This window comes from Peromyscus maniculatus, chromosome 4, assembly GCF_049852395.1.
Source record: "Peromyscus maniculatus bairdii isolate BWxNUB_F1_BW_parent chromosome 4, HU_Pman_BW_mat_3.1, whole genome shotgun sequence".
NCBI classification, from domain to species: domain Eukaryota; kingdom Metazoa; phylum Chordata; class Mammalia; order Rodentia; family Cricetidae; genus Peromyscus; species Peromyscus maniculatus.
This window is the reverse complement of record NC_134855.1, coordinates 122,578,431-122,605,581: the sequence shown is the minus strand read 5'-3', so window position 1 is coordinate 122,605,581 and position 27,151 is coordinate 122,578,431. Positions and strand designations below refer to the sequence as shown.

Genomic DNA, 27,151 nt, shown 5'->3' with positions numbered 1-27,151 from the left:
CTCAAAACGTCTCTATTTGAGCCAGTTTGACTAGAAAATCATACTTCAATGCCATTTAGAAGAAAACTCTTGCAAAGGATATGTAACAAAAAAAAAAAACCTCCACTATTTCAGTGAATTTGGTAAGAAGTTACATTTTCTGTATATCTTAGAAGATTTAGTTTCTATAAACCTCCACACTTGAGCAGATGTAAATGAAAATACCACATTTCTAGGAAATCTGGGAAGAAGTATGGTTTTTCCCTCCCCCAAGTCCACACTATTTACATAAATTTGGTTTTTAATTTGTTTCTTGATCACCCAGAGGGAAACCTGATAACACACTTGTGTCCCCCAAAACCCTACACTTGAGTGGAAGGATATGAACCATTCACTTCTTGATAGTTTGTAAATAATGTAGCACATCATTTATGAACACTTGAAAAACCTAAGGAAAAAAAAAAATCACATACCTGAGTCACTTCCTTTAAATCTGGCACAATTATTTCCTAAAGACTACAAGAACTAATGGATTTGGATGAAAAAATTCTAGTTTCAGGAGCATTTTGGAAGGAAAATATAGTAAGCTATTGTATCTAGATAATCCTAGTATGCAAATTTGGATGAAAAACTGCGCTTGGGGACTGAGGCCATGGCTTGGAGGCAAAGTGCAATGGCTGCTCCTGCAGAGAACCAGGTTCAGTTCCCAGCACCCACGTGGTGATGCACAACCATCTGCAACTCCAGTTATAAGGCATCTGATGTTGCTTTAAGTTCTGGCCTCCAGAGGCTCAAGCATGCATGTGATACATGCAGGCAAACCACCTAACTACATAAAATCAAAAAGAAAAGAAAAACCTAACTGCATTTCTGGGCCATCTTATAAAAATCGGGTATGCACATTGAGGTATAAAAACAACTTTTGGAGTGAATTTGGATGAAAAAGAAAATCACATTTCTCAGTTGGTATTGCTATTGGGTTTCCAATACTTTTAATGGAATTGCATTCCATTAGATAAAACCACATCCACAAAGTGGATTGAAGTATCAAAATGTTGTGGAATGACTGACTGCCTTGATAGTCCCTGAAAGCACCTGGCGTGGTTGCTGAGCCACACATTTAATCTTTCCGAAGCCTTAACAGCCTTGCAGCTGTGCCCTTGTCATCCAAGCAATGGATCTTTTGTGAACAGTGAGTTCACGATGCCTGAATGGTCCACTTCCCAAGAGAATGAGAATCACAGGTCAGGTTGCAGACTTGTAAAGAAGCCAAGTTTACTAGACAAAAGGCCACACGACATGAGACTGGAAAGGAAGTAGGCTGAGTCACTGTCCACGGGTCTTATGAAGTCCATTTTCCTACTTCATGGAAGTGTAAGAGTTCGGACAATGAATCCTTTCTTTGAAAATCTTCATTTTCAAAGGGAACAGAAAGGGTCAGACGGCTGCCCCAAATAGGCTTCAGAGTCAGGCTGCAGGGGCAGTTGGTGGTGGGCACATTTCATCTTCCTGTGTCTGCTAAGGTGAGACCTTTGCCTAAAGCCTTGCCCACAGGTCCTGCATGTGTGAGTCTCCTCCCTCTTGTGTGCCATCTGATGCGAGGTGAGGTGTGACTTCTGGACGAAGCTTTGACCACACTCCCTGCACACACGAAGCTTCTCTTCCAAGTGGGCCCGCTTATGTGTGATCAGAGCTGACTTGTTGGTAAAACCCAGGCCACACTGCCTGCACACGTATGGCTTCTCCCTCGAATGCTTCCTCTTGTGTCGGATGAGCCCAGCCTGGTGACTGAAGCCTCGCCCACAGTCTCGGCACACGTACGGCTTTTCCCCCGAGTGCGTCCTCTGGTGTGCGATGAGGTTTGACTTCTGGCTGAAGCCTCGTCCACACTCCTCACACACCATGGGCTTCTCCCCGGAGTGCGTCCTCTGGTGCCGGATGAGATTTGACTGCTGGCTGAAGCCTCGGCCGCAATCCTTGCACACAATAGGCTTCTCCCCTGAGTGGATGTTCTGGTGTCTGTTGAGGTGCGACTTCAAACTAAAGCCTCGCCCACACACCCCACACACGTATGGCTTCTCCCCAGTGTGCGTCCTCCTGTGAGAAATGAGGGTTGAATTCTGGCTAAAGCTGTGCCCGCAGACACCACACACGTAAGGCTTCTCCTTTGAGTGAGTCCTCTGGTGATTGACAAGGGTTGTCCTCTGCCTGAAGCACCGCCCGCACTCCTGGCAGGCATAAGGCTTCTCCCCTGAGTGCGTCCGCTGGTGGGAGATGAGGTTTGACCTGTCGCTGAAGCCAAGGCCACAGTCACCGCACACAATGGTCTTCTCCTCCAAGTGCGTCCTCTGGTGCCTCACAACAGCTGACTTCTGGCTGAAGCCTTTGCCACACTCCCTGCACACATACGGCTTCTCCCCTGAATGTGTCCTCTGATGGATGATGAGGTTTGACTTCTGGCTAAAGCCTCGTCCACACTCACCGCACATGTAAGGCTTCTCGCCCGAGTGCGTCCGCTCATGAATGATGAGTGTCGACTTCCGGTTAAAACCCCGCCCACACTCCCTGCACACCACGGGTTTTTCCCCAGAGTGTGCCTTCTGGTGTCTGGCAAGGCTCTTCTTCAGACTGAAGCCCTTCTCACACACCCCACACACATATGGCTTCTCCCCTGAATGGACTCTCTGGTGACTAAGCAGGTTCGTCATCTTGCGGAAGCCCAGCCCACACTCTCCGCAGTTGACCGTTCCAAATCCCAAGGCTTCTATCTGCTTCAGCAACTTCTCGGGCTCTTCCGTGCTCCCAGCTTGAGCTGAACTGGCCTCCACCCCTACCCATCTGATGCCATTCCGAGAGCTGACTGGGGGCTGCCTTTGGGGTGGCCTGCAGCGGGCTCCCAAACTCCTTTTCTTTGTCCTTCTAGATGGAGGCCTGGCACCTTCTCTCTCTCCACCTTCTGATTTCTCTCTGCAGGAGCTCTTATCAGAGACTCCCTGCTGCTTCTCCTGGGCCCCATGACAGAAGCCCCCTGGGTCACATAGGCGTGTGACGATCCATGGGGCGCGATCACTCAGCACGTGCTGCACAGGGAGTTTCTGATTGGTGAGATCTGGAGGGCAGACAGGACCGGGGCAGAGTTCCCGCTTTGCCTGTGCTGCAGAGACAAAAATGAGTCAGAATGGAGTCCTGACGGCCCAAACAATCCTACCCAACCTAACAGTGACTGCACCTTGTCCTTCAGTGTCACCCCCAAGGCCTCCTCTACACTCACCTTGTCCTTCAGTGCCACCCCCAAGACCTCCTCTACACGCACCTTGTCCTTCAGTGCCACCCCCAAGACCTCCTCTACACGACTTCCTCCCTAGCCCATCACCACATCTCACATCTCCTACCCCATCCGGATAAGCACTGCAGACGCGAGGCTACCAAAAGCACCACAGTTAACAGAGATGTGAATCAGGCCAATACACAAGTCTCCACACAGTTACTACTACAATTACCCCTGACTCACAACCACACCGAGACAGAAACTACGTCCGCTGTGTGTACTGTGTAGCTGTGCTTTTGACAGAGAGCTATTAACAAAACCCACGTGGAAACATCTCCTGACGTTCTGGAGGATGAAGTAGGCAGGCTGAGAAAGCATCATCCCAACTTGAGTGCAAGACAGCACAGGAGATGAGTGGGTAGCCCAGATGGTGTTAGTGGGTCGAGGTGCCTGCCACCAAATCTGCACACGTGTTAGGAGAGAACTTAGTCCACGAGTTGTCCTCTGGCCTCTGTACGGGTACCACAGCATGTGAATGCCCCGCTCCAGCCAACAAGTGTTTTAGAGAAGAGAAAGAACGGTTCAACAGAAATGCATGACACACTTGAACCAGGGTGTCCCCACTCGACAGACACCGATCAGTGGACTACTTTGTGAGAATTTCTACAAGGCAGGGAACAGCACAACCATAGTTAAAACAATAAACATGGGGGTTAAAAATAGAGCTGAATGGAGCTGGAGAGATGGCTCAGCGGTTAAGAACACTGACTGCTCTTCCAGAGGACCCGGGTTCAATTCCCAGCACCCACATGGCAGCTCACAACTGTCTGTAGCTCCAGTTCCAAGGGACCTGACACTCTCACAGAGACATACATGCAGGCAAAACACTAATGCACATGAACACGAAATAAAATAAATAAGTTATTTTTTTTTAAAAAAAGAAAGAAATATAGCTGAATGATAGAGTGCTTGCCTAGCTCTCACAAGACTTGGGTTGATCCCTAGAAACATAGGGGGAGAGAGAGACAGGCAAGCAGGCAGGCAGAAAACACGAGGGGATTCTGAGGGGGAGAGGAAAGACTGGTAGGCTGAGGCAGGAGCATCAGGAATTTGAGGCCTGATATACACATCGAGTTTAAGGGCAGCTGGACCACATAGCAAGAGCATGTTTATAAGAACAAAACTACAGGACACACTGCCTAGGTGTCAACAGGACCAAAGACAACCCTGGACGCGGGTCTAACAGCAGAGACAGTTTGTGACAAAGAAGGGCTAGGTCCCAAGAAGACTCAGCACAAACATCAAATGACCACTGAAGTTGAAAAGAAACCAAAACAAAACCCAGAAAACAATTCTCTACACTACACCTCTTGTTGTACTATGTGATCGGTGCTGGTTCTGGTCAGCTGAAGGCAATCAATGACCAACCAATTTGAGCAATTAGTACAGATCTTACTGAATCTGCCTAGACACTCTTTTCCTGAGCCAATGCACAATCACAGTTATCAGAATTACACTATTCTACCCTATACCAAATGCAGTTTTCAGTCATAAACGAATTAGCACAATCAGAACAACTGTCTTAATTATTAAAGTAACCACCCTTTCCTAGCATGAAAGTCTTTTACTCTTTCTACATGGCAGACTACTAAAGAAATACCTTCCCTTTTATCTTTCAGTATGTCATAAGTAACTAGGTACAATTCTTTTTTAGTGAAACTTTTTATGTGTCCGAATGCTTTGTCTGCATATATGTATGTATGTGCACCACATGTGTGCCTGGTGCCTGTAGAGTTCAGTGATGGTGAGCCACCATGTGGGTGCTGAGAACTGACCTGGGTCCTTAGCAAGTACAACTCCTAACTGCTGCGTCATCTCTCCAGCACCTGGTGCAATTCTTTCCCATCAGTGGCTCCACTGGTTGTCACTACAGGTGTGATTGACAGTCTGGGAGCCTCTGATCCAACCCGATACCCATCCCTCCCCAGCCCCACTTCTATGGAACACCTTGCCTAGGCAGCCAGCAGTGCCTCAGGCCTGTTTCTTGGGTGTATCCGAAGCCTGGCTGCTTTTTACCAGCTTTGGTTTGTGTAATCTAAGGTGTTACACAACTCACATCATAGCTGAGTCTGGGTTTCTATTTATGGCCCTATTTATGGTCTTCTAACTTCTGTGGGTACACACAAAGTGGCTGGCTTTTATTTGTAGTCAACACAACTCAGAATTAAGCTGGCCCCTTCAAAGAAAGTTCAACATTGTTTTAACATCTATATGAAGTGACAGGAAGACAAATTTCAATTTTCCACTGGATGATCTTTTCCACTGACTGTGAATCTGCCGTTATGTGTACACTCTGGACTATTTAGTCTCAGGACAAATGGAACACAAAATATGATCAGGTCAACAAATTAGTTTATAAAGTATCTTAAGTCTACAGGTGCTCCTGTATTTATAGTTTACACAGATTTAATCAATACTGATATAAGTTTAAATATAAATATAAGTTTAAAAAAAAACTCAGTCAGGCATGGTGGTGCATGACTTTAATCCCAGTACTCAGAAAGCAGTGGCAGGAGGCCAAAAGGCTTCAAGGAAAAAGAGACAAGAGACCCCAGGAATGCTCCTGCATGAAGACAGGGTGGCCCTATGGGTCAAATCCTCAGTTCCTCATCTCTGCCTCTTCTCTTCAGCATCCTGGGCCGCTATCAGCCCTGTATCCCATATGCTCAGGCCTTTCCCACTCACCTTGGCAGGCCACCTGTGGACATGTTCTCTCCTCTTGCCATGTTTCTTTCCCTTGCTCTAGCTGGGTGATGAGTTTTGGTTTTGAAAATGGGATTCCTGCTCACCAGAAAAGAAAACAGGATGGCTGTAGGTTAGGTGTAGAAGGAATTCTGACTTGGCCTTTGGAATAGACTCAAAAGCAAAGACTGAGGGAGGAGCTTCAGGGGGCAGTGCCAAGGGTTAACAGTTACTTGAGATTATCGGGACAGTGAACTCAGAGGAGGATACACTGATTCTACTCCATGCTGGGGGGGGGGGGCGCAAAACTCTATTAAAGTGAATCCTGACTCTCAACCTGATTGGGTAGAGAAATGTCTAGATCAGTAAAGCGCACCGTTCAGACTGTCTATGAGAGGTTCCAGAGAGGACTCACTAGGAAGAAAGACCTGCCTTGAAAGGGGGTGGCATCACCCCATAGGCTGGGCCTGAGTAGAAGAGAGATGGGGGAAAGTCCACACATACAGGTTTACCCTCCTCCCTCTCTCTGCTTCCTAGCTGCCATGAAGTATACCGCTATCATCTATCAAGCCCCACTACCACAACACACTGGAACTGTGAGCTGAAATACCTAAGTCCTCCTTCTGAGCATGGTGACACACGCCTTTAATCCCAACACTTGGGAGGCAGAGGCAGATGGACCTCTACAAGTTTGAGGACAACCTAGTGTATGTAGTGAATTCTATGACAGTCGGTGGTATATAGTGAGACCCTGCCTCAAAAACAAAAACAAGAAAAGTAATTCCTTTAAGTTGTTTTCATGGGTGTTTGTCACAAAAATGAAAAGTCTGACACACCTGTCTTATTTAAACCCAGACTGGAGGGAAAAGCCTAGAGATGCAGAGTACACACACACACACACACACACACACACACACACACACACACACACACACACACTCTGACTGATGTTCAACTCTACAAAATGAGACTTCCCAAGAAAGCAGAGAACAAAATGTCTTTACTCATGTCAAACAAGCCAAAAAGTAAGATGGCTGCTACAAGTGCAGCCTAAACTTCTGTGTATATATGCACTAATTGAGAACGTCAGTCCTGAGAGACACTCGGCTTACCCAGAGAGACCAGGTTGCTGTAGTTCTCCAACATCACCTCTTTGTACAGGGACCTCTGAGCAGGGTTCAGCAGGCTCCACTCCTCCTGGGAGAAATCCACAGCCACATCTCTGAATGCCATGTGCACCTGTAACACAGAACGGTCCTGCTTGGCCCCAAGCCAGCCCTGATGTGGCACAGGGTGAGGGCACTGAGAGGCTACCCCAGCAGAGGCAGTGAGAAAGACTGCATCTGCGCTGGCTGCCACCCTGATGCCATATGATCTGAGACCTCTAACCCCTGTATCTACCTAGTCAGTACCATTTACGAACCTAGAGATTCAAAGTTCTGGTAGGCTAGTTTGTTCATGCAAAAAGTAAAACTGTAAGTCCTGAGAATTTTAAATCTAGCAGAAAAGTCAACACATAAAAATTAAACAACAAGCTGGGTGGTGATGGTGAATGCCTTTAATCCCAGTCTCATCTCTGTGAGTTTGAGGCCAGCCAGGTCTACAGAGCAAGTTCCAGGCCAGCCAGGGCTACACAGACAAACCTGTCTCAGGGGAAACAAACAAACAAACAAACAAACAAACAAACAACAACAACAACAAAAAACAGTAAGGCCTAAGAGCCTTTCTGAGTTACTGGGTTTGTTTTTCAGTTTTTATTTGTGTAGATGCACGCATGTCTATGTGTATGCACATACATATAGGTGTACACAGAGGATGCACACAAAGGGCATCTGGTCTCCTGGACTTAGAGTTACAGGGAGTGTAAGCCACCCTAAAGGTGCTGGTCCTCTGCGAGAGCAGTGTACTCTCCTAACCATGTAGCCACTCCTCCAGTCCCCAGACTTTCTAAGTTTTAAAAATGTAAGAGACCAAATAGTCTACCACATGATATTCATGTTGAAGCATCTGAAATTCATACAGTTCCATAACACCAAAGCCTAAAGAAGCTACAACTCAGCCCGAGCTGAGAGGCACAGAGGGGTGGTGAGGTATCTGAGCCGCAGTCCCCGAGTTTCAGGCCCAACTCTGTCATAAACCAGTGCTTCAGCTTTCTCACATGGAAAACATGGCTAATGGCAATTAAACCCACACACACTGGGTGCCACAGTGGGACCTCTTGCTATTCATGTCCACCCCATTCTCCTGTACCCAGATTCATTCTCCTCGGCTCCTTGACTGAGAACATGCTGTGAAGAGGTTTGCTAACCCCGGGCCCAGGTACTCAGTCCTTTGGACAGAAAGGAACTGAGGGAAAAACAAGGCACTAGTATTCCAGATAAGGCTATGGGGAGCAGAGCCTAGGGCATCCTAGGCACAGGCAGAGGGAAAAGGGAGGCCCAAACCATGGGCAGGGAGAGCTGACTATCCAGAATGGAACCAAGTAAGTGGAGTGATTAACTTTTACTGTGGTAAAATATACACAATGTGAAAATCACTGTTTTACCAGTAAGCATGCAGCTGAGTAGCATCAAGGGTGCTGCCAACCATGGCCACTTCTCTCTCCACAACATTCTCAGCACTTCCCTGCAGAAACTCTGTCTTGAAAAGTAACTTCCCAACTCTAGTAAAGGCCATTTCTGTCCCTATATATAAAGGGAGTCACACAATGTGTGGCTTATTTCAGTTAGCGCACCTTTAAGGCTCATAGAAACACACACTCTTGTCATTCCTCTGGAAAGCTAAGCAATATTTCACTGCATTTGTATGTTACATCTCTTCTGTAATTGATGGACATAGCTTCTAGCTACTGTGAATAATTGCTATGTACACCCAATATCTGGGTTCTTACCTTCTTTTTGTTTGTCTTGTTTGTTTTTTCAAGACAGAGTTTCTCTGTGTAAAATCTCTGGCTGTCCTGAGACTTACTTCATAGACCAGGCTGGCCTCAAACTCACATAGATCCACCTGCCTCTGCCTTCCAAGTGCTAGGATTAAAGGTTTGTACCACCACCACCTGGCACCTTCAATTCTTTTGAGTGCATGCCCAAAAGTGGACTTAACTGGATCAAATGGTAATTCTGTGTCCACAGTGCCACATCCATTTCATTAACAATGTACAAAGGGCTCTAGTTTTTCCATACCCTCCCTAAAACCATTACTGTGTGGTTTATATGTATGTTGGTGGGGAGGGGGGGGGGAGCGTGCATTTGTGTGTATGGAGGCCAGACAAATATTTATCTATTTATATGAAAAGATCTCACTATATAACCTTGGCTGGCCTGGAACTCACTATGAAGGCCAAGTTAGCCTTGAACTCACAGAGACACACCTGCCTCTACCTCTTGAGTACTGGGATTACAGGTATATGCCATCACTCCCAGCCTACTCTTCCTATTTTTTGAGTCAGGATCTCTTGATGAACCTAGAGCTCATTCATCCACTAGGCTGGATGACCATGAGCTCCAGGGACCCACCTAGGCCCTCACCTCCCTACCAGTGCTGTGCTTACAGATGCATGTTGCTATGCCTAGCTCTTTACATGGGTGCTGGACATCTAAGCTCAGGTTCTCATGCCTGTGCAGCAGGCACTTTGGCAACTGAGCCATCTCCCCATCCCCCATCCCTTTTTAATAATAGACATGGAGGGAGGGCTGGAGAGATGGCTCAGCAGTTAAGATCACTGGCTGCTCTTCCAGAGGTCCTGAGTTCAATTCCCATCAACCACATGGTGGCTCACAACCATCTGTAATGAGATCCGTGCCCTCTTCTGGCCTGCAGGCATACACGCAGGCAGAACACTGTATACATAATAAATAAGTAAATCTTTTAAAAAATAATAATGATAGACATGGGAATAAAGTCTTTACGTGCATCTCAATACTGGTTACTTTTTATGTGCTTATGTACTTTTTATGTGCTCACTGGCTGGCAAGTGTGTATACTAGGTATCCTTTAAAAGATCATGGGTTACAGACTTGACCCCAGAAAGGTACTACTGGGAGGGAGCAGAACCTTTAAGAACTGAGTCAGTGGGAGCATGCCCTCAAAGAGAACTCTGAGACCACGGCCCATTTCACTTCTCTCTGGTCCCTGGTTCTCCATGTAAGTGGTTTTGTTCCCCCATTCACTCCATGGCCATTTGCTGCCTTACTACAAGCCCAAAGCCACCATAGACTAGAACCTTCCAAACCCTGAGCCAGAATGAAGCTTTAATTTGTAAACCGATTACTTCAGGTATTGCACTACAGTGACAGAATGATAATATGTTGGTCACATCTGCATTTTCTTTGCAAAAATGCTGACACATACCATTTGAACACACTGAATCTTTTGTTATATGTCCTTTCTATATTCTTGACATTCCTTCTCAGTTAGGTAACTTACAAATAGGATTCTTTCCTTTTGATGAAAAATGTAAAGTTCTAATGAAGCCCAGTATTTCTACTTCTTTTCCTTTTGTTGTCTGTGCTTTTGATACCATTTCCAAGAAATCACCAAGTCCAGTATCCCATGCACCTGTTTCCTTTCAGAGGTATACAGTGGGGCTCTCATGCTGGGTCCTGACTCCCTCCCTTCCCCTGCACATGGTGCAAGCTAAGTGTTCACCTTCTCTTTTCTGACAGACCTTGTCTTTTCCACACTGGATGCTTTTGCACTCTTGCTGAAAACCATTTGGCCACATGTGCCAGGGTTGACTTTGATGTCTTCTCTTCTGTCCATCGGTCTATCTATACCAGGACTGAAGCTGGGATTAGAATTACTTTCTGGAAATTCATGCAATCTACAGCTGAAGTCCTTCAGCCTTGTTCTCTTTCATGATGGCTCCAGGTACTCAGAGTCCCTCAGATCCCACATGAACTTTAGGGTGAACTCTATTTCTGTAAAACAAAAGTCACTGAGCTTTTGATAGATGTTTACATTGAGCCTGAATTATGGTTTCAGTGGTATTTAAGTTTTCAGTCCAATAGCACATGGCACCTTTCCATTTATTTGTGACTTCTTTCGTTTCTTTTTTCTTTTTTCACTCTGGTGGTACTGAAGATTGAAGTCAGATTCTCATAAACGCTCATAAATTCTTATAATTCTTTAAATGTTGAACCATCATCTTTACATCCCAAGAATCGATCTTTCCTAGATTACATCATTATTTTAATGTGCTTTTCAATTCCGTTAGCATTTTCTTGAAGGGTTTTTTTTTTTTCTCTATTTCTGAGATACACCCCAAGCCCTGTTTCTTTAATTCTTTCAGCGATGTTCTTTCATTTTCATATCCTTGGTTAGTTCTGAGTATTTTACTCCTTTTGATGCATAGAGTTTTTTTTCTAATTCTCTGTTAGTGTTGCTCATTGTTAGTCTACAGATATCAAATTGGTTTTGTGTGTTGTTGCTATAAATTAGTTCTAATAGGTGTGTACATGCATGTAATCTATAGGATCTTCAACATGTAAGATTACACCATTTCTAAAGAGGTAATTTTATTGTTTTCTTCTGAAATCAATGCTTTGTGTTTCTTTTTCACTGGCTAGAACTTCTGATACTCTGTTGATGCAAGTGCAAAAGTGGTATTCCTTTGTTGTTGTTTTTTCAATCAGGGTTTCTCTGTGTATCCCTGATTGTCCCGAACTAGCTCTGTAGGCCAGAGTGGCCTTGAACTCAGAGATCTGCCTGCCTCTGCCTCCCAAGTACTGGGATTAAAGGTGTGTGCCACCACCGCCTGGCAAAAGTGGGCATCTTTATCCTGTCCCTGTGTTATGGCTATCTAGCCTTTCATCTTGGCATACACACACTGTGAGAGTTTCTCATACGGCCTCTCCTTTAAGTAGTTTTCATATAAAGGCATTTAATTTGTCAAGTACATTTCTGCATCCAGCAGAATGATCATGTGGCTTTTCCTTCAACTAACAATGTGATGTGATACACTGATTTTTTTTAATGTTGAACCATCATCTTTACATCCCAAGAATCGATCCTTCCTAGAATACATCATTCTTTTAATGTGCTTTTCAATTCCGTTAGCATTTTCTTGAAGGGTTTTTTTTTCCTTTCTTTTTCTCACTGTAACAAATCTATAGTTTTCTTTTGGTGTCCTTGTCTGGTTTGGGCACCAAGAGTAATACTGACTTCAAAGAATAATTTATCCAATTTTCCATATTTGGGGGAAAGTGTGAGGGCTGGCATTAGCTCTTCTTTAAGTGTTTGGTAGGATTTCCCAGTGAAGCCACCAGGTCACAAGCCCTTCTTGGTGAGCAGGGCTCAATGACTGAGTCAAGTCTTAGTTGGGATGTCCATTTCTTTGCTACCCCCTCTTCAAAGTCTGTTTCATTTGGTGGTGCACAGTTTATAGTACTCTTATAATCCTCTTAATTTCTACCTCATTTTTCATTTCTTATTTGAATAATTCACATTTTAATATAGTTATAAATTTTGATGCCTCTGGAGAACTTTAAGTTTGATTAATTTTCCTTTTTTTGGGGGGGGGTTGTTTTTAGACTTGCTATGTAGCCCAGGCTGGCCTACAATTTAAAGCAAACCTCCTGCCTCAGCCCTCCAAGTACTGGAAACATTGGTATGCACCAATAAATCCAGCCCCTCTATTTCATTTGCTTTTATTGTAATATTTATTATTTTTGTTATTTATTACTTTTGGTTTAATAGTTTCATTTGTGTTCCAGCTCTCTCTAAGTTGTTCCCCTAGACTCTTCTTTTTCCCTGTGTCTTTTTAAGGACAGGTTCTCATGTAGCCTAAGCTGGCTTCGAATCTGCTACGTACTTGAGAATGACTCTGAACTTCTGAGCTCTCTGCATCGCCACACAGGCTGGAGTTACAGGTTTGGGCCACCATACTTGGATTATGTGGTGCTGAGGATCAACCCAGGGCTACTTGCAGGCTAGAAAAACATTGTGTCAACTGAGCTGCATTCCAGGCCCTAGTTGTCGTCTTCTCCTCCTCCCCCTCCCCCTCCCCCTTCTCTTCTTTTGCTTGTTTGTTTTTTTCCAGACAGGGTTAGTCTGTGTAACAGCCCTGGCTGTCCTGGAACTCACTTTGTAGACCAGGCTGGCCTCAACTCACAGAGATCCACCTGCTTCTGCCTCCCGAGTGCTGGGACTAAAGGCGTGCACCACCACCTCCTGGCCTCCTCATCTCCTTAAATCTAAGCACTATGCTTCAAACTGTTGCTCAACATTGATTCCACCATATAATTTGTGTTTTTGCCTTCACTTGTCTCTAGAAGTTTCTGATTTCCTCTTTCACACATTGGTTTGGATATACTATTTAATTTCCAGGTATGTGAGGATTTTTTGGTTTTCCTTCTGCTGCTGGTTTATAGTTTTATTTCACTGTGGTGTATGATATATACCTTTCTAAGATTACTGGTAATCTGTGGTGCAATGTAATGCATATGGATGCTGAAAGCTATCCATATGCACTTGAGAGGGCAATATCCGGTTTCATTGGGATGTCTGTTAGATCGAGTTGGTTTACCCTTGTTCATCTTTATGCACTGTGATCAAAGCAGAACTACCAATCTGCTGCTTCCTGCCCTCGGAGATGGACGATGAGATATCGCTGATAGTCTCATTTAGGATCCCATGTACTCAGGGTTGCTTTCTTCTTGCTCTTTTCCAAATAGTCTCTGAAGTCTGGTTTAATCCTTTCACTATCCTGTGTCCCGGTGTAGATGTCCCAGCCTGTCCCACCTTGTGCTGCTCAGCGCCTTGTCTGTTCATATTCATGCCACCCAGCAAATGTGAGGCCACTATTTCCTCAAATGCCTCTCCTCTTCCCCTTTTCCCACAGTGGCCAGGAGTGGTGGCACACACCATTAGGACCTAGCACCTGGAGGCAGAGGCAAGTGGATCTCTATGAGTTTGAGGCCAATGTGGTCTACACAGAGAATTCCAGGTCAGCCAGGGCTATATAGTGAGTCCCTGTCTCAAAAAAACAGAAAACAAACAAAAGAGCTGATGATAACCCTACCAGTGTATATTGGTTTACCTGGTGTCCCAATAGATGCCTAAGTCTCTGTTTATTTTCTGTTGATATTTTTCATGGTCCCCAAACTTAATTTCAGTGGTGCTATCTGCAGTTCCAGTGACTCTTTCCTGTTGCCTTCCAAATCTTTCTAACTTCCCAGTTCTTACGTAGCCACTGTAGCTGGCGGAGATGAGATCAGTAACAACCACCAGAACACATACCCTTGACACCTGGATAGAAGGCTCCCAGCAGCTATATGCCAGCTGCTGCAGTAACATGGACACAGCTGCTGGCCATGAGGGGCAAGAGGGCAGATGACCACTACTCTATCAAGAGCTGAAACCAACTGGCATGTCATTCACGTCTTCCCAATGGAATCTGTAGGCTAGAGCTAAACTCTTTCAAAATAGGTATGCTGACATATTCCAGCAATCCAATTGTTGTCTGTGAGGGAGAGAGATGCCCGCTTCTTCCTGTTCTTTACTGTGGGGTCACTCTCAGCCAAGAGGAGGTTTGAAGATGAACAAAGGAATGTGCACACTGTTTCACACTGAAGAACTGTGTGGTGCAGAGTTAATCACTGGGTAAAAAAAACGGACACAGGCTAAGCACAAAGGGACGCTCAGTGGTGCCTGCAGGTGCGATCACTCAGACGGAACAGGCCCTGGACCCTGGTAAGCACCCACACGACAGTCAGGACAAGAGAAGAGTCTGTGCATCCCACGACAGCCAGTATGAAGACAGGAGGCACTCACCACTATTCCCTCGGCTCTCTGGGACCCTGGAGCCACCTTCCCAGCCTCCCCAAAGGAGGACGGTATCTTGAAAGTACATCTGGGAAAGGAAAACGGAAAGGAGAGGGTGTCGGGTGAAAACGCTTTCTCTAGAAGGAGTGTGAAGAAAAGTACCTTCTGGGAAACAGCAAGGTAAAGGGGAAACAAGCCAGGGGAATCTGGGTTCCTGCAAAGCAAACCAGATGAAAACAAATACCAGAGGACTTATAACCGCTCCCTTCTCGGCAACCAAATATGGAAACCATATTTAAGTTTACAAAAGCATTTTCTCAAGCTAGGGTGGGGAGATGGCCTCAAAAACACTAGGATGTGGCAGTTCACTTTACAGAAATGCAGACATGTAAACAGGAATATGGTGATATTTGTGCTGAAATGTGATTTTATTTGTATGTTAATAAATAAAGTTGCCCGGGGGTCAGAGCTAATAGCAAGCCATAGCAGAAGTTGGGTGGTGGTGACGCACGCCTTTAATCCCGATCACAAGACAGGCAGATCTCTGTGTGTTCAAGGATACAGCCAGCATGGAGACACACACCTTTAATCTCAATACCAACCATAGAGACCTAGAGGTCTGTATAGACAGGCAGTGACGAGGAGGTCATGTGGTTGGGTTTACAACCAATAAGAAGGCAGAACAGAAAGTCAATAAAAAGATAGACACAGGAAGTAGGCAGGTCTCTTTCTCAGGGGAAAGAGGGCAGTGGTAGCGAGGGGTAAGAAAGGATTTTTAGTCTCAGCTCTGACCTCTTGGGCTTTTAACTCTGCATTTGGCTCTGTGTTTCTTAGTTAATAAGACCATTACATGTACATAGGAATCTATTAAAATGCACAGCGGAGGGGTTAAGAGCACTGTTTGTACTTCCAGAGGACAGGGTTCAATTCCCAGCACCCACATGGCAGCTCACAACCATCTGCAGCTCAGGGGATCCAATGCCCTCTTCTGGTCTCCACAGGCACTGTAGAAATGTGGTGCACAGACATATGTACAGGCAAACCACCATACATGTAAAATAGAAGTAAATCTCAAAAATCATTTAAAATTAAAACGTAAAGCAGAAAATGAGAATCCAAACAATTCAGCTAAAAATGACCTCATTCAACGATATTGAGGAAGAAAAGAACCAAACAAAATCCTAACTCCAGCTTGAATTAAGTATCTTGAAACATCTAGAATCAAAAATTCAAAAACTAAGAAACTGAGAAATGGGCAGGTGAAATCTAGACACCAAGAAGATTTGACTGGACTTCTGAAAGAAAACACAGATAAAGCCTATTTGTAGGATTGCTTATGAAAAGTGAAGAATAAATTACAAGATATCCAAGAAAAATAGATTGAAATAAAAATGACAGACATTTAAAAATGACCAGAAAAAAACCTCATAGTATAAAAAAGGGCTGGAGAGATGGCTCAGCAATTAAGGACCACTGGCTGCTCTTCCAGAGGTCCTGAGTTCAATTCCCAGCACCCACATGGTGGCTCACAACCATTTGTAATGAGATCTGGTGCCCTCTTCTGGCCTGCAAGCATACATGCTGTATACATAATAAATAAACAAATCTTTAAAAAAAATAAAGATGCAAAAGGACCAGAGAGAAAGGTGAGGAAGGAAAGTGGACAAAAGTATAAATTCATATAATTACTCTTTCTGAAAGCAAAAACAAAAACAGTGAGCAGAACAAATATAGAAAGTATGATAGAAGAAAGCATTTCTAAGACATATGACTGGGGCTGAATGTGGTGGCGCACGCCTTTAACCCCAGCCCTTGGGAAGCAGAGGCAGGTGAATCTCTGTGATTTTAAGGACAGCCTGGTCTATACAGTGAGTTCTAGGACAGCCAGGGCCATGCAGAGAGACCCTGTCTCCAAAGCAAAACCAAACAGATGACTGACCTGAATCAAATATGAAAGTAATATGAGACAGGTGAGAAAAGCTGCCTCAACTCCAAGACATCCACTAGAGAACCCAGGAGTCTGGAAGAACACAGAGGACATTAAGCAAAAGAAACCAGCCTCCGATCAAGTTTTCAAAATCACAACTCTGTCCCTGCACATTACAGGTGAGAATGGAAAATGGCACAGCCACAAAATCATACAGTGGCTCCTCACAAAAAGACAGTGTGGTCCACCATGCTACTCTGAACATGGAAAGCAGTAACCTGAGCTATTGGAGTATTGGTTCCCTGGTGTGTATAACAGTATCAGTCACACTACTGAGGGGCAGCTAGAGATTATACCAATAACCTGTGTCTCTTCAAACCTCCACTCACTGACTTAACCAGACACGTGTGAAGCCTATCACACTAGTTATTATTGTGGTATGTACAAAATGACAATGTTCTCTTTCCCCTGCCCATCCTAAAGTCATTAATTAGAACTCTGTAAGAACAGCTGTCCCATCTCCCTGTTTATTGAATTCAGTTTTTATTTATGTCTAGATGGGTTCTTATCTTATCTTTGGGATTATAATATATTATCACTACGTTTTCTCCTGTTCAAATTATCCCAAATTTAAACCTTGGTTTTGGGTTGCCTCTGCTTTAACTAATAAATGTGATTCAGGTAACACTGTGCCACGAGCTTACATCTGAAGAACACTAGACAGCTTTCACTCTTGGGAATCCTAAGATCCCATGTATTAAGTTCCAACTACCCTCCTGGAGAGAACACACCGAGACAGGGGGCCAGGTACCACATGCTACACGAAGAGGGTGAGACCAGGGGTCCTTGCTGACCCCAGTCTTCCTGTGAACCCACTAAAGCACCAAAGGTGTCGAGAGTATTGTCTTGTATGGTTCAACATAAATGACCACAGTCTGGGTGAAGAGATGAATGAATAAGACTACAGTTTAACAAACATGGATAGGCACAGAGGAAAAGTAGTAACAGAAGTGGCTGGGCTCTGGGATTTTAAATAGAGTGATTAGAGAGAGCTCTATAAGGTCACAGAGGATCTGAAGGGTGTGAGGGAGTAAATACCTCAGACAAGAGGACAGTCTGAACAAAGGCTGCCAGAGTAAAGGAGCAATGGATGTGGCTGATGTGGTATATCAGGACAGAAGAGTGGAGATGAAGTGCAAACGTAAATATGGGGCAATGAGACCTAGTGCTGGAGGACACTGGTTCTAACTTTGATTAGGAGGAAAAGCCACTGGGAAAGGGTTTGGTAAATGGATGACATAATTTGATTTTCAGCTGAAAAGATCCTTGTGGTTTCTCTACCAACGTGTCTTGGGGCAGGGTAAGAGACCACGTGAAGAGGTCAAAAGACAACAATCTTCTGTGGAAAATGGTGACCCAGACCACAGTGGGAGCGGCAGGGGTTAGAGGTCATCGGATTTCCGATTTGGCTACTATAGACAGCAAAAACAAGAATCAAGGATGTCCCGAAGGTTGTGAGTCTGGGCAACCTAAAAAGGAGTCGCCAGGTCTCTGCTCCCCTTTAAAGAATTACTGGAAAATAGTAGGGTGGGGCACATCTGGAGAAGAGCTGGATGGAGTCCGATCAGATCCCGGTGTGTGGAAATGAAAGAGCCTTACTGCAGTGTGCAAGAGACAAGCGGGCGGAAAATACAATCACAGTCCTCAGAGTTAGGTGAGCACGTGTGGAACTAGAGGATTCCACAGCCAAACACAGAGAAAGTGAATCTGGAAAGAACAAAGGAGCGAGGCAAACTCAGACAGCCAGCTAGAAGTTACAGCTGTTAAACCCAGACCAGCAAGGCCCAGAGAAACAGGAGGAAGCCAGCTTGCTGAATTCCACATACTTCTCCTTTAACTGCCTTTCGTCACAGATGTTATGACTGGAGAGAAAAAGAAAACAACAAAAATCAAACTCCATATGGACTGAATATTAAATCATATTAACAAGTTACTAATGTTGTTGGGTGTAACAATGAAATTGTATACACTAAAGTTGTACATCTTTTAAAATAAAATTGTGTGTGTGTGTTAGAGATAAAGTAGGTGCCAGGAAAATAACTGAAAATTCCTGAAAACTATTCCAGCGGGACAAACAGTAAATGAGGACAGACCCAGGCTGGCTCCTGACAAGCCCTAGGCTAAACAAATGCTGAGGTAGAATGCAGGGGAAATGATTGGGGGTGTAATAAGTGAGCACACGAGGCCTGGATATTCCCTGTGAAAACTGTCACCCTTAGAACAAGGTGTTCTTCCTGGAGAAACCAGCTGGTTCTGATCCCCAGTGGGACACCATGAGATACAAGATGTTGAAAGACAGCAACAGATTCAGGATGCAAAAATGAATGAGACTCACCTGACGCTGGGCAGTCAGGAACCCAAAAGCATCCTCCCCGGCAGGAGGTACTGTAGGCAGCCAGGGCTCATGGGAAGCACAAGAACAAAACAATCAAAAAACAAACAAACAAACAAAAGGTTCAGCAAAGTCCTTGGAAATCCTCAAGCTCCAGTAGGGCACTGCACCTCTTCTTCCTTAAAGGCATTGGAAATGGACCTGCCTCAGAAGACAAGATGAAGAGAATTGTGGGTACTTCCTAGAAGGTAAGCTGGGATGGAGCCTAAGAACTCAGCCTTCCCTGGCATGCTGCTGGTGGGAGGTGTAAGATAATCCTCTCTGCCAGTAGTAATGAAAGTCAATACTTACTGGACACTTGGAACATTCCAGAGACTGTTCCAGGCAGCCTTCATGCTAGCCTTACAACAACTCAGGGTAGCTGCTACTATCATTTCACACATGAGACTGGAGACTCGATGAGATGAGGCCCTCGCCAAGGTGACAAAACTGTGAAGTGACAGCTTGTGAAACACTGCTGTGAAGACCAGAGTCTTTAGGGTTGTAAGGATTCTTAGTGTGTTCACTTTGAGATGAATCGTGGTTAGCCACAAGGTGGCAAGTGTTGGATCTGAGTGACAGGTCTTTGGAGTTTTTATCTTTCCATCTGTTTGAAATTTCTCCTTAACAAAACAGTAAAATGCAATTTAAAAGTGCTTGCAGTCACTAAGTCTTTGGATGCTTTAAAAAAAACTTGAGTAATGGGTCCCAGTTTGACCGCCTCCTTTCCAAAGCCCTAACTTGGAGTGGGGAACACTAAACTGAGACCCTAAGAATGGGTCAACACAGCCACCTGACACTCAGTGAAACCTGGACTTACTTGGCTGGGGCAGGGGGCCCTGACCACATTCCAGCAAAGTTGAGGAGTGGTAGGACCCAAAGACCACCAGCTCCCCAAAACACCAAAACAAACAAACAAACAAACAAACTCCAGCGGCACAGCGGCACATAGACCTAGACAGTCCGACCCCAACACCTAGTAAATATCACACCCCTAAAAGTCTCCTCACTTAAGCCACACCTTCGTGGGCACTTAGAGCACTAGCGAGCTCCTAACAATACCGCGATTTCAACCAACGCTGAACCTGTCCCCACCCGCAACAATCCTAACATAGAAAGGCCAAGCCTTGCACCCACATAACACTGGGGTTCACAGCTGAGGCTCACACCACTCCCTCAGAGGTGCGTGCCCACACCCCCAAGATAACACACCCGTGCCTGCGCATCCCCTCAGCTCCCAGATTCCAGCACTATTGCCCAGTGCCCAGGCTAGACCCTAGACCAGCCCTGCAGGATCTTCCTCTCGGTCCAGAACAGGGCCCCGCGGGAGAGGCACTCACCAACGCCACCAAAGAACAAGGTGCTGCTCCGGCCACCAGCTGAGGAGCGACCCCCACCCCACCCCAGCAGGCGCCCGGACTACATCACCCAGGATCCTCCAGGCGCAGGAACCACGCCTCCCGGCATGCCCCGCGCCACCCACTAGCTTGGATCGCCCGCAGCTCCCATTGTCCTCCGATCGGTCCGTTTCTGGCTGAGTGCTACGCTTAGCTGGAGTGTGAGCGCTGCGGCACCTGGAGGCCTTATCCTCCTTCCAAAGACCACGTTCCTAAATCGTAGTCATTCTCCTCTCAGCGCCTCTGGCCGAGGAACTACACTCCCCAGTGATCCCTGCAGCGATTTCCGCATCCGGTGCCATCTGCCACCCCTCTACGCCCCTGCCCCATACACACATACATACACTCGCCAGGGGAAATGGCGCCCTAGAGATGCTTCTTGGTAATTCAGTGGAGGAGCAGACTTCTTTGGGGTCTCTCAGTACATGCTGTGGAGTTGGGAACCTGCGAAGGTTTGAAGCCAGGGCCATGTATATTTTAGGCAAAAGCTCTAAGAGTGAGCTGTATTCTCTGCTCTCATTTTACTTTTTTCTTTTGAAACATGTAAGTTCCCCAGGCAGGACCTAGAAGAACCCTAATACAGAAGGGCTTGTGTATCCAGGAATTTTAAATCCTGAGATTCTTGTAGTTACTAAATCTTTGGATGCTTTGAAAAACTTAAAAGTGTGTCCCAGCTTGACTGCCTCCTCTCCAAAGCCCAGGAGACAATAAACTGAGACCCTAAGATTGGGTCAACATGGCTGCTTCACACCCAATAAAACCTGGGCTTATTTGGCTAGATCAGGTGGTGGTCACTCCCCCGTATTCCTCAGGCTGGCTGTAAACTTGTGGTCCTCTGCGTCAGCCTTGAGTAGCTGTGAGTACAGTCCTGCACCACCAGCTCTCATTCTGAGCCTTGGACAATCGCAGCAGAATGGGCAAAGCTGTTCACAGCATAGCAGGTTTTCATTATGCTCATGGCCATGACTCTGGATTTCATTTAGAAACTATAAAGGCTATGGGGTCTTCCTCAAAAGGACCTGTATAGAGAAGTAATGTTGGAGCACAGATGACCTCAGTTCAATTCCAAGCCCCCACCCATATGGTGACTCACAACCATCTGTAACTAGTCCCAAGAGATCTCACTCCTGGCCTGCACAGGCACCAGGCACACATGTGCTCTACGCACATACTTACAAACAAAATACTCATACACACAACATTTTAAAAAGAATTTTGTAATCAATTAGCAATTAAGAAAATGCTGTACAGACATGCCCACAGGCCAAACTGATTGAGGAAATTCTTTGATTGAGGTTCCCTCTTCTCAAGTGTCTCTAGTTGTGCCAAGTTCACAATAAAAACTAACCAGGACATGTTAGTCCCACAGATGAGAGGAGAAAGACCACCCACCCAAATCATCATGGCCAAATTAGTCAAAGCAAGGTTTTTTATTCATGTACATTGGCTGTCTCTCCCTAAAATCAGGGTTCAAGAGGTCAGCATTGGACATGGAGAAGATAAAGGTTTTTATCACTCAGGAGTGGAGGTTTCCAAATGGGGGACTTGGCAGGCAAAATAGGGGTTACAGAAGCAGAACTTAAGCATAACAAGTTGGTTATAACAACTTCCTGACAAAGACATGTATGCAAGGTTGTCATAACAACAGATGGTCATAATAACCTTTTGAAACAAAGGCATGATTGCTAGTCCTGGAACAGGCTGTACAGAACTATTTGTAGTTAAGGTTGCAGATGGAGCACAGCCCAATCCATGAGAAACAGATTTAATCATAAACAAGAGTGAATCTCATTCTTCTTTACTATAGGATGGCTTTTGAGCCTAAAATGGAAGCAGGCTGATTTCTTTAAATCACAACATTTTAATTTATTTTTCTCATGATCCTGATGCTCAGACTAGTCCTTATATAGCAACTAGTTTGTGAGGTCAATAAGGTCATAGATGGGATACAGAACTTTAAATGAATTGGATTTGTTATCCTTTCCCTACTCCCTCCAAATAACCAGTGAGATACCTTCAAAAAGGGTATCCTACAAAAAAGAAAGTAGCCACAATGTGCTAAAATTCATCTAAAGAATTAAGTTCAGGCAGTAGTGGTGTGCACCTTTAATCCCAGCACTGAGGAGGCAGAGGCAGGTGAATCTCTGAGTTCAAGTCCAACCTGATCTATAGAGTGAGCTCCAGGACAGCCAAGGCTACACAGAGAAACCCTGTAAAAGAAAAAGAAAACAAAAAAATTAAGTTAACTTGAGGGGCTAGAGATGTAGCTCAAATGGTAGTGGTCCTTGCCTAGTAGATCAGTTTTCTGTTGCTGTAATAAAAATACCATGGCCAATAGCAACATAAGGAAGAATGAACTACTTTGGTTTAGGGTTCCATGGTGGAAGGCATGGCATGGCAGCAGAACCTGGCTCAATGGTTTAAAAGTACTAATGGTATGTGGTTGGTATTACTGATTTTCTTGGAAATACACCATGAATGTTTCAGTTATCATTATTTTATCTTCTCTGTAAAGCTTTCTAACATAATTGTGTTAAATTATAGACATATTTATATTCTTTATACTGAATTAATGCATGTCCTTGTGCTGGCTGAATTGCTTGCAGTTACCTTTTAATTATATAAGTGTGCTTTGTCATATTGATATCTAAGACACATACTTTTAGAATGTATGAAATTTACTTTGGTTTTACCCTTCCTTACTTGATGTATCCATGTCAATTATGATCACAACACAATGTCATCCTTGGAGAGAGGATGGAGTCTGTCCCTGAGGAATCAGTTTTGTCATTATTTAGTTGAGTGTGTCTATGTTTTTTGGTGAGACCTCAAATAACTTATTTCCCTCTCATTGATTCCCATGGGAGTGGAGACTTCCCAGGGTTAGGTATCAGTTTATGTGGTTCTATGCCCATGTTTCTTCCTTAGCGATGAATTTAATAGGATACAGGTTTTGCTTCATTTGTGGGTGATAGAAACCGAACCCAGCCACATGCTAAGCTCATGCTTAACCACTTAGCTGTACCCACAAACCCCACAGGATACGTTTAAAATGTTGCTAAATGTGGCAATCATGGCACATGTAATTGGCACCTACATGCAAATGGAACAGAAAAGCTTTTAAGTCCCATGTTCCAAGTTGCTGGAAAAGGAATTATATGAAGACTTTTATGGGCTGAGCAGTGGCATGTATATGCAGGCTGTCACTTTCTGGTATATTTAGATAACTGTCTCTGAATAGTAAGTTTAAGAGTAAGTCATTTGGTTCTCAAAGGAGGATAAACCCAACTGTTGAATTTTCTTTCATACATTTGTAATACATTTTATCCATGTATTTTGTAATTCTCCTTGTTCCCAATTGTTGTTGTTGTCAAGTATATTGTTATTAGGGCACTAACACTTGGGCTGAGCTGCCAACCCATTACTTCAAACCCCAAATGATTCTTCATCAAAAGGAGATTATAACAGAAACAAAGAATTCCTGTGAGAACCACAATAAACCCAGTAGGGAGTATTAAATGAAGACTGACAGACTGGCTGTTAAGTGCTCATCCCATTATTTCAGGAAAAGCCCCCCAAAAGGGAAAGTAAATAGGCACTATTTCAGTCACAGCAGTCCTTACTTGTCAAATAATTAAGCAATGCCATCCCCTTCCACTGTTATCTATTAAGAATCAGGAACTTTGAATGACCTCAGAAGCTAGACTTTCTGGGATCTAATTCAATAATTTTTCTGGCCTCCAAAATGGAGTTCCTTTTAACTAATCTTATTAGCAGTTCTATGGAACTAGTGCTTGTAGGTGGAGTTTTTCATTGGGACTGCATCTTCCTCAATAAACATGAAGAGACTTAATTATAAATGATTGCTGATAGCTTAGCCTTGTTACTAGCTAGCTGGGCCAACATAAATTAACTCATATTTCTTATCTCTACTTTGTGCCAATACCTTTTTTCAGCATGGCATGTTCATCTTGCTTTTCTCTGTGTCTCCTGGTGACTCCGTGTGATTCTGCCCCTCTTCTTCCCAGCATCTTCTCAATTTGGCTCTCCCACCTAACCTCTTTTTGCCTAGCTATTGACCAGTCAGCTCTTTATTGATCCAATCAGAAGGCACCTTGGCAAAGACACATCTTTACAGTGTACAAAGAGATTATTCCATAACAAGTGCTAACTTTCAATTCTTCATGAACACAGTCTTCAAGTTTAACACACCAACACGAACAAACAGGAAACCTTTTGAGCTGTGTGTGGTAAACTCAACCCTTTCTTAAGTTCCAGTAGCTTTTGTTTCACATTAAAAACACAGACAAGAATACTTTTCATAAGGGCCAGAATTCTTATATCAAATTCATAGCATTAAATGGTTTTATTAATTCATAAAAAAAAATTAAGGAGGTCCTTAACCCAAATTGGGGGGGAGATAGCAGAAATAAATATAAGAGCACAAATAGGTTAGATAGGACTTACAGAAACTTCACCTTATCCCCCAGCTCACCTCTCCCTCGTGGCCCCATAACCTCTTTTGATAGTGCATGCTTTGCTTAAAAAATATGCCACACAGTGGGTAAATTTTTACAATAATATATAGGGCTAGAGAGATGGCTCAGCACTTAAAAGTGTGTACTGTTCTTGTAAAGGACTGGAATTTGGTCCATAGCACCAAGAGCAGACAGATGGCAACCACTTGCAGCTCCGGGGCAATGTGACACACCTCTGCCCTCCTTGTGTACATGCACACGAGACACACACACACACACACACACACACACACACACACACACACACACAATTTTATATGTCCAAATGGTTATTTTTAATTGGAAAAGTATTTTTTCATAAACTTTAGTTCCTTAAGTTACAAGATCTGTTTTGTATTGTTTTGTTTGTGACAGGGCCTCACTATGCAGCCCAGTAATTGAGATCTTCCTGCCTCAGCCTTCTGAGTGCTGAGACTACATAGGCCTGCTGCATCCATCTACTTTAGATCATTTCTTTGGAAGTAATTTCAAGCTTAACAAAAACTTACAAAGTGGAACAGAGAACCCGTACAGTGCCTGCCCCGGAGCCTTCCATCTGTGCTCAGGTGGACCAGCTCTCTCGACTCTCCTTTCACTGTCTCTCCACACACACACAACCACGCTTCTCCCTGAACTGCTTGAGGGTAAGTTTGTGCACCCCTATGGTGTACATATGCATCAACTAAGTATTTCCTAAAAATAAGAATTTTATTGTATGACCACAGCAATCAAGGGCAGAAGCTTGAATACTGATGATACCTTTACCGAGCCTAATCCAATATTCCGTTTTCACAATTGACCTGACAGTGTGTTTTGTAAGATCCTCTACTTTCTAGTACAGACCCCAGCCCAGGGTTAGGGTGAGTTGTCACATTCCCGGCTCCTATATGAAATGTTCCTCTATTTTATTTTACTTCTCTGATGGCATTTTTTAGAACCGAATCCCTTTTGGTAGTTTAATATCTCTTTTTTTATATCTAACTCACATTTTATTTTAAGCACAAATTTCATAATTGTGGCCAGAGGCAAGTGGAAATGAGTAGTTAGAGTTAAATGGGAGAGTGCTCTCTTTGATAATAACTTTTTTTTTGACGGTCCTAAATTGTTTATTGGTATGAATTTTACAAACATTACGTGTATTAGCGGTAACGGTGGAGCTGCAGAGTATTGTGCCTTCTCCAGGCTGCACGGCGAGAGCCACCAGTGTGGTGGAACTTGTGGCTCTTTCCAAGGCCACGGCTCTTACGGCCAGCAGATGTCAGCCCACGCATCTCTCTGTGCTTGTGGACTGGTTTGGTGATCCATTGGGTGTCAGGGTTTCTTTGGATAGCTTTATGGAATGGATCAATGAGGATAACCTCAAAAAGTTTATATGTGGAATCTTCGCCGACCCAGTAAGAATTCAGGACTCTCAAAGCCCCACAATGGCGTCCAGCTCTCTCCTCAGCAACAGACTGAAGGCTTCGGGCAAACTTTAGCTGGTTAACACCATGATGGACAGGCTTGCCATAAGTTGCACCCTTAGGAACTGGGCGTTTGCGGCCACCACGGCGGACACGAATCCTGTATATGACATAACCTTGCTTGGCCTTGTATCCCAGCCTCCGCGCTTTGTCAGGCCGGGTGGGGCGGGGAGCCCTGTGCAGCGCCGAGAGCTGGCGGTACTGCCAGCAGCGGACCCTCAGGAGAAAGCACATCACGTCCGACTGCTTCTTCCTCCATAGCTCCTGGATGTATTTGTACGCACCCATCTTGGCTCACCTGATGGCTGCCGCCACAGGAAAAGAACAATAATAACTTTTTAAAAAATTTTTTTTGGTTTTATGAGACAGGGTTTCTCTGTGTAGCCTTGACTATCCTGGAACTCACTCTCTAGACCAGGCTGGCCTCAAACTCAGAGATCCACCTGAGTGCTGGGATTAAAGGCATGAGCCACCACTGCCTGGCTGATAATAACTTTTTGTAATAATAGATTTTTTTCAGGACTAGGGGGCTGGCTCAGTGGGAAAAGTGCTGGCTGTTTGTGGTGGTTTGAAAGAAAATGGCCGCCAGCGAAATGGCACTATTAGGAGGTGTGGCCTTGTTGGAGGAAGTGTGTCACTGTGGGGGCGGGCTTTGAGGTCTCTT

General features: G+C 44.5%; 1 protein-coding gene and 1 pseudogene across 4 annotated transcripts; both read right to left on the bottom strand.

Moving 5' to 3' along the window:
• Positions 1-20,552, bottom strand: Znf133 (zinc finger protein 133). Of its 4 annotated transcripts, none has more exons than XM_016002971.3 (6): positions 20,451-20,552; positions 19,075-19,272; positions 14,762-14,840; positions 7,102-7,228; positions 5,993-6,088; positions 1-3,133 (listed from the first exon to the last, which is right to left on the bottom strand). In XM_016002971.3, exons 4-6 carry the CDS (start codon positions 7,220-7,222, stop codon positions 1,398-1,400), a joined length of 1,953 nt encoding a protein of 650 aa, XP_015858457.1. In that variant the 5' UTR covers positions 7,223-7,228; positions 14,762-14,840; positions 19,075-19,272; positions 20,451-20,552; the 3' UTR covers positions 1-1,397. The 4 variants fall into 4 exon arrangements, with proteins under 4 accessions (XP_015858457.1, XP_015858458.1, XP_015858463.1 ...); XM_016002972.3 differs by lacking the exon at positions 20,451-20,552 and adding an exon at positions 19,423-19,733 and having other exon boundaries at positions 951-3,133; positions 19,075-19,276; XM_016002977.3 differs by lacking the exon at positions 19,075-19,272 and having other exon boundaries at positions 951-3,133; positions 20,451-20,543.
• A 5,553-nt stretch (positions 20,553-26,105) lies between these two features.
• LOC102908479 (large ribosomal subunit protein eL15 pseudogene) lies at positions 26,106-26,806 on the bottom strand (annotated as a pseudogene).
• Between the last annotated feature and the right edge of the window lie 345 nt (positions 26,807-27,151).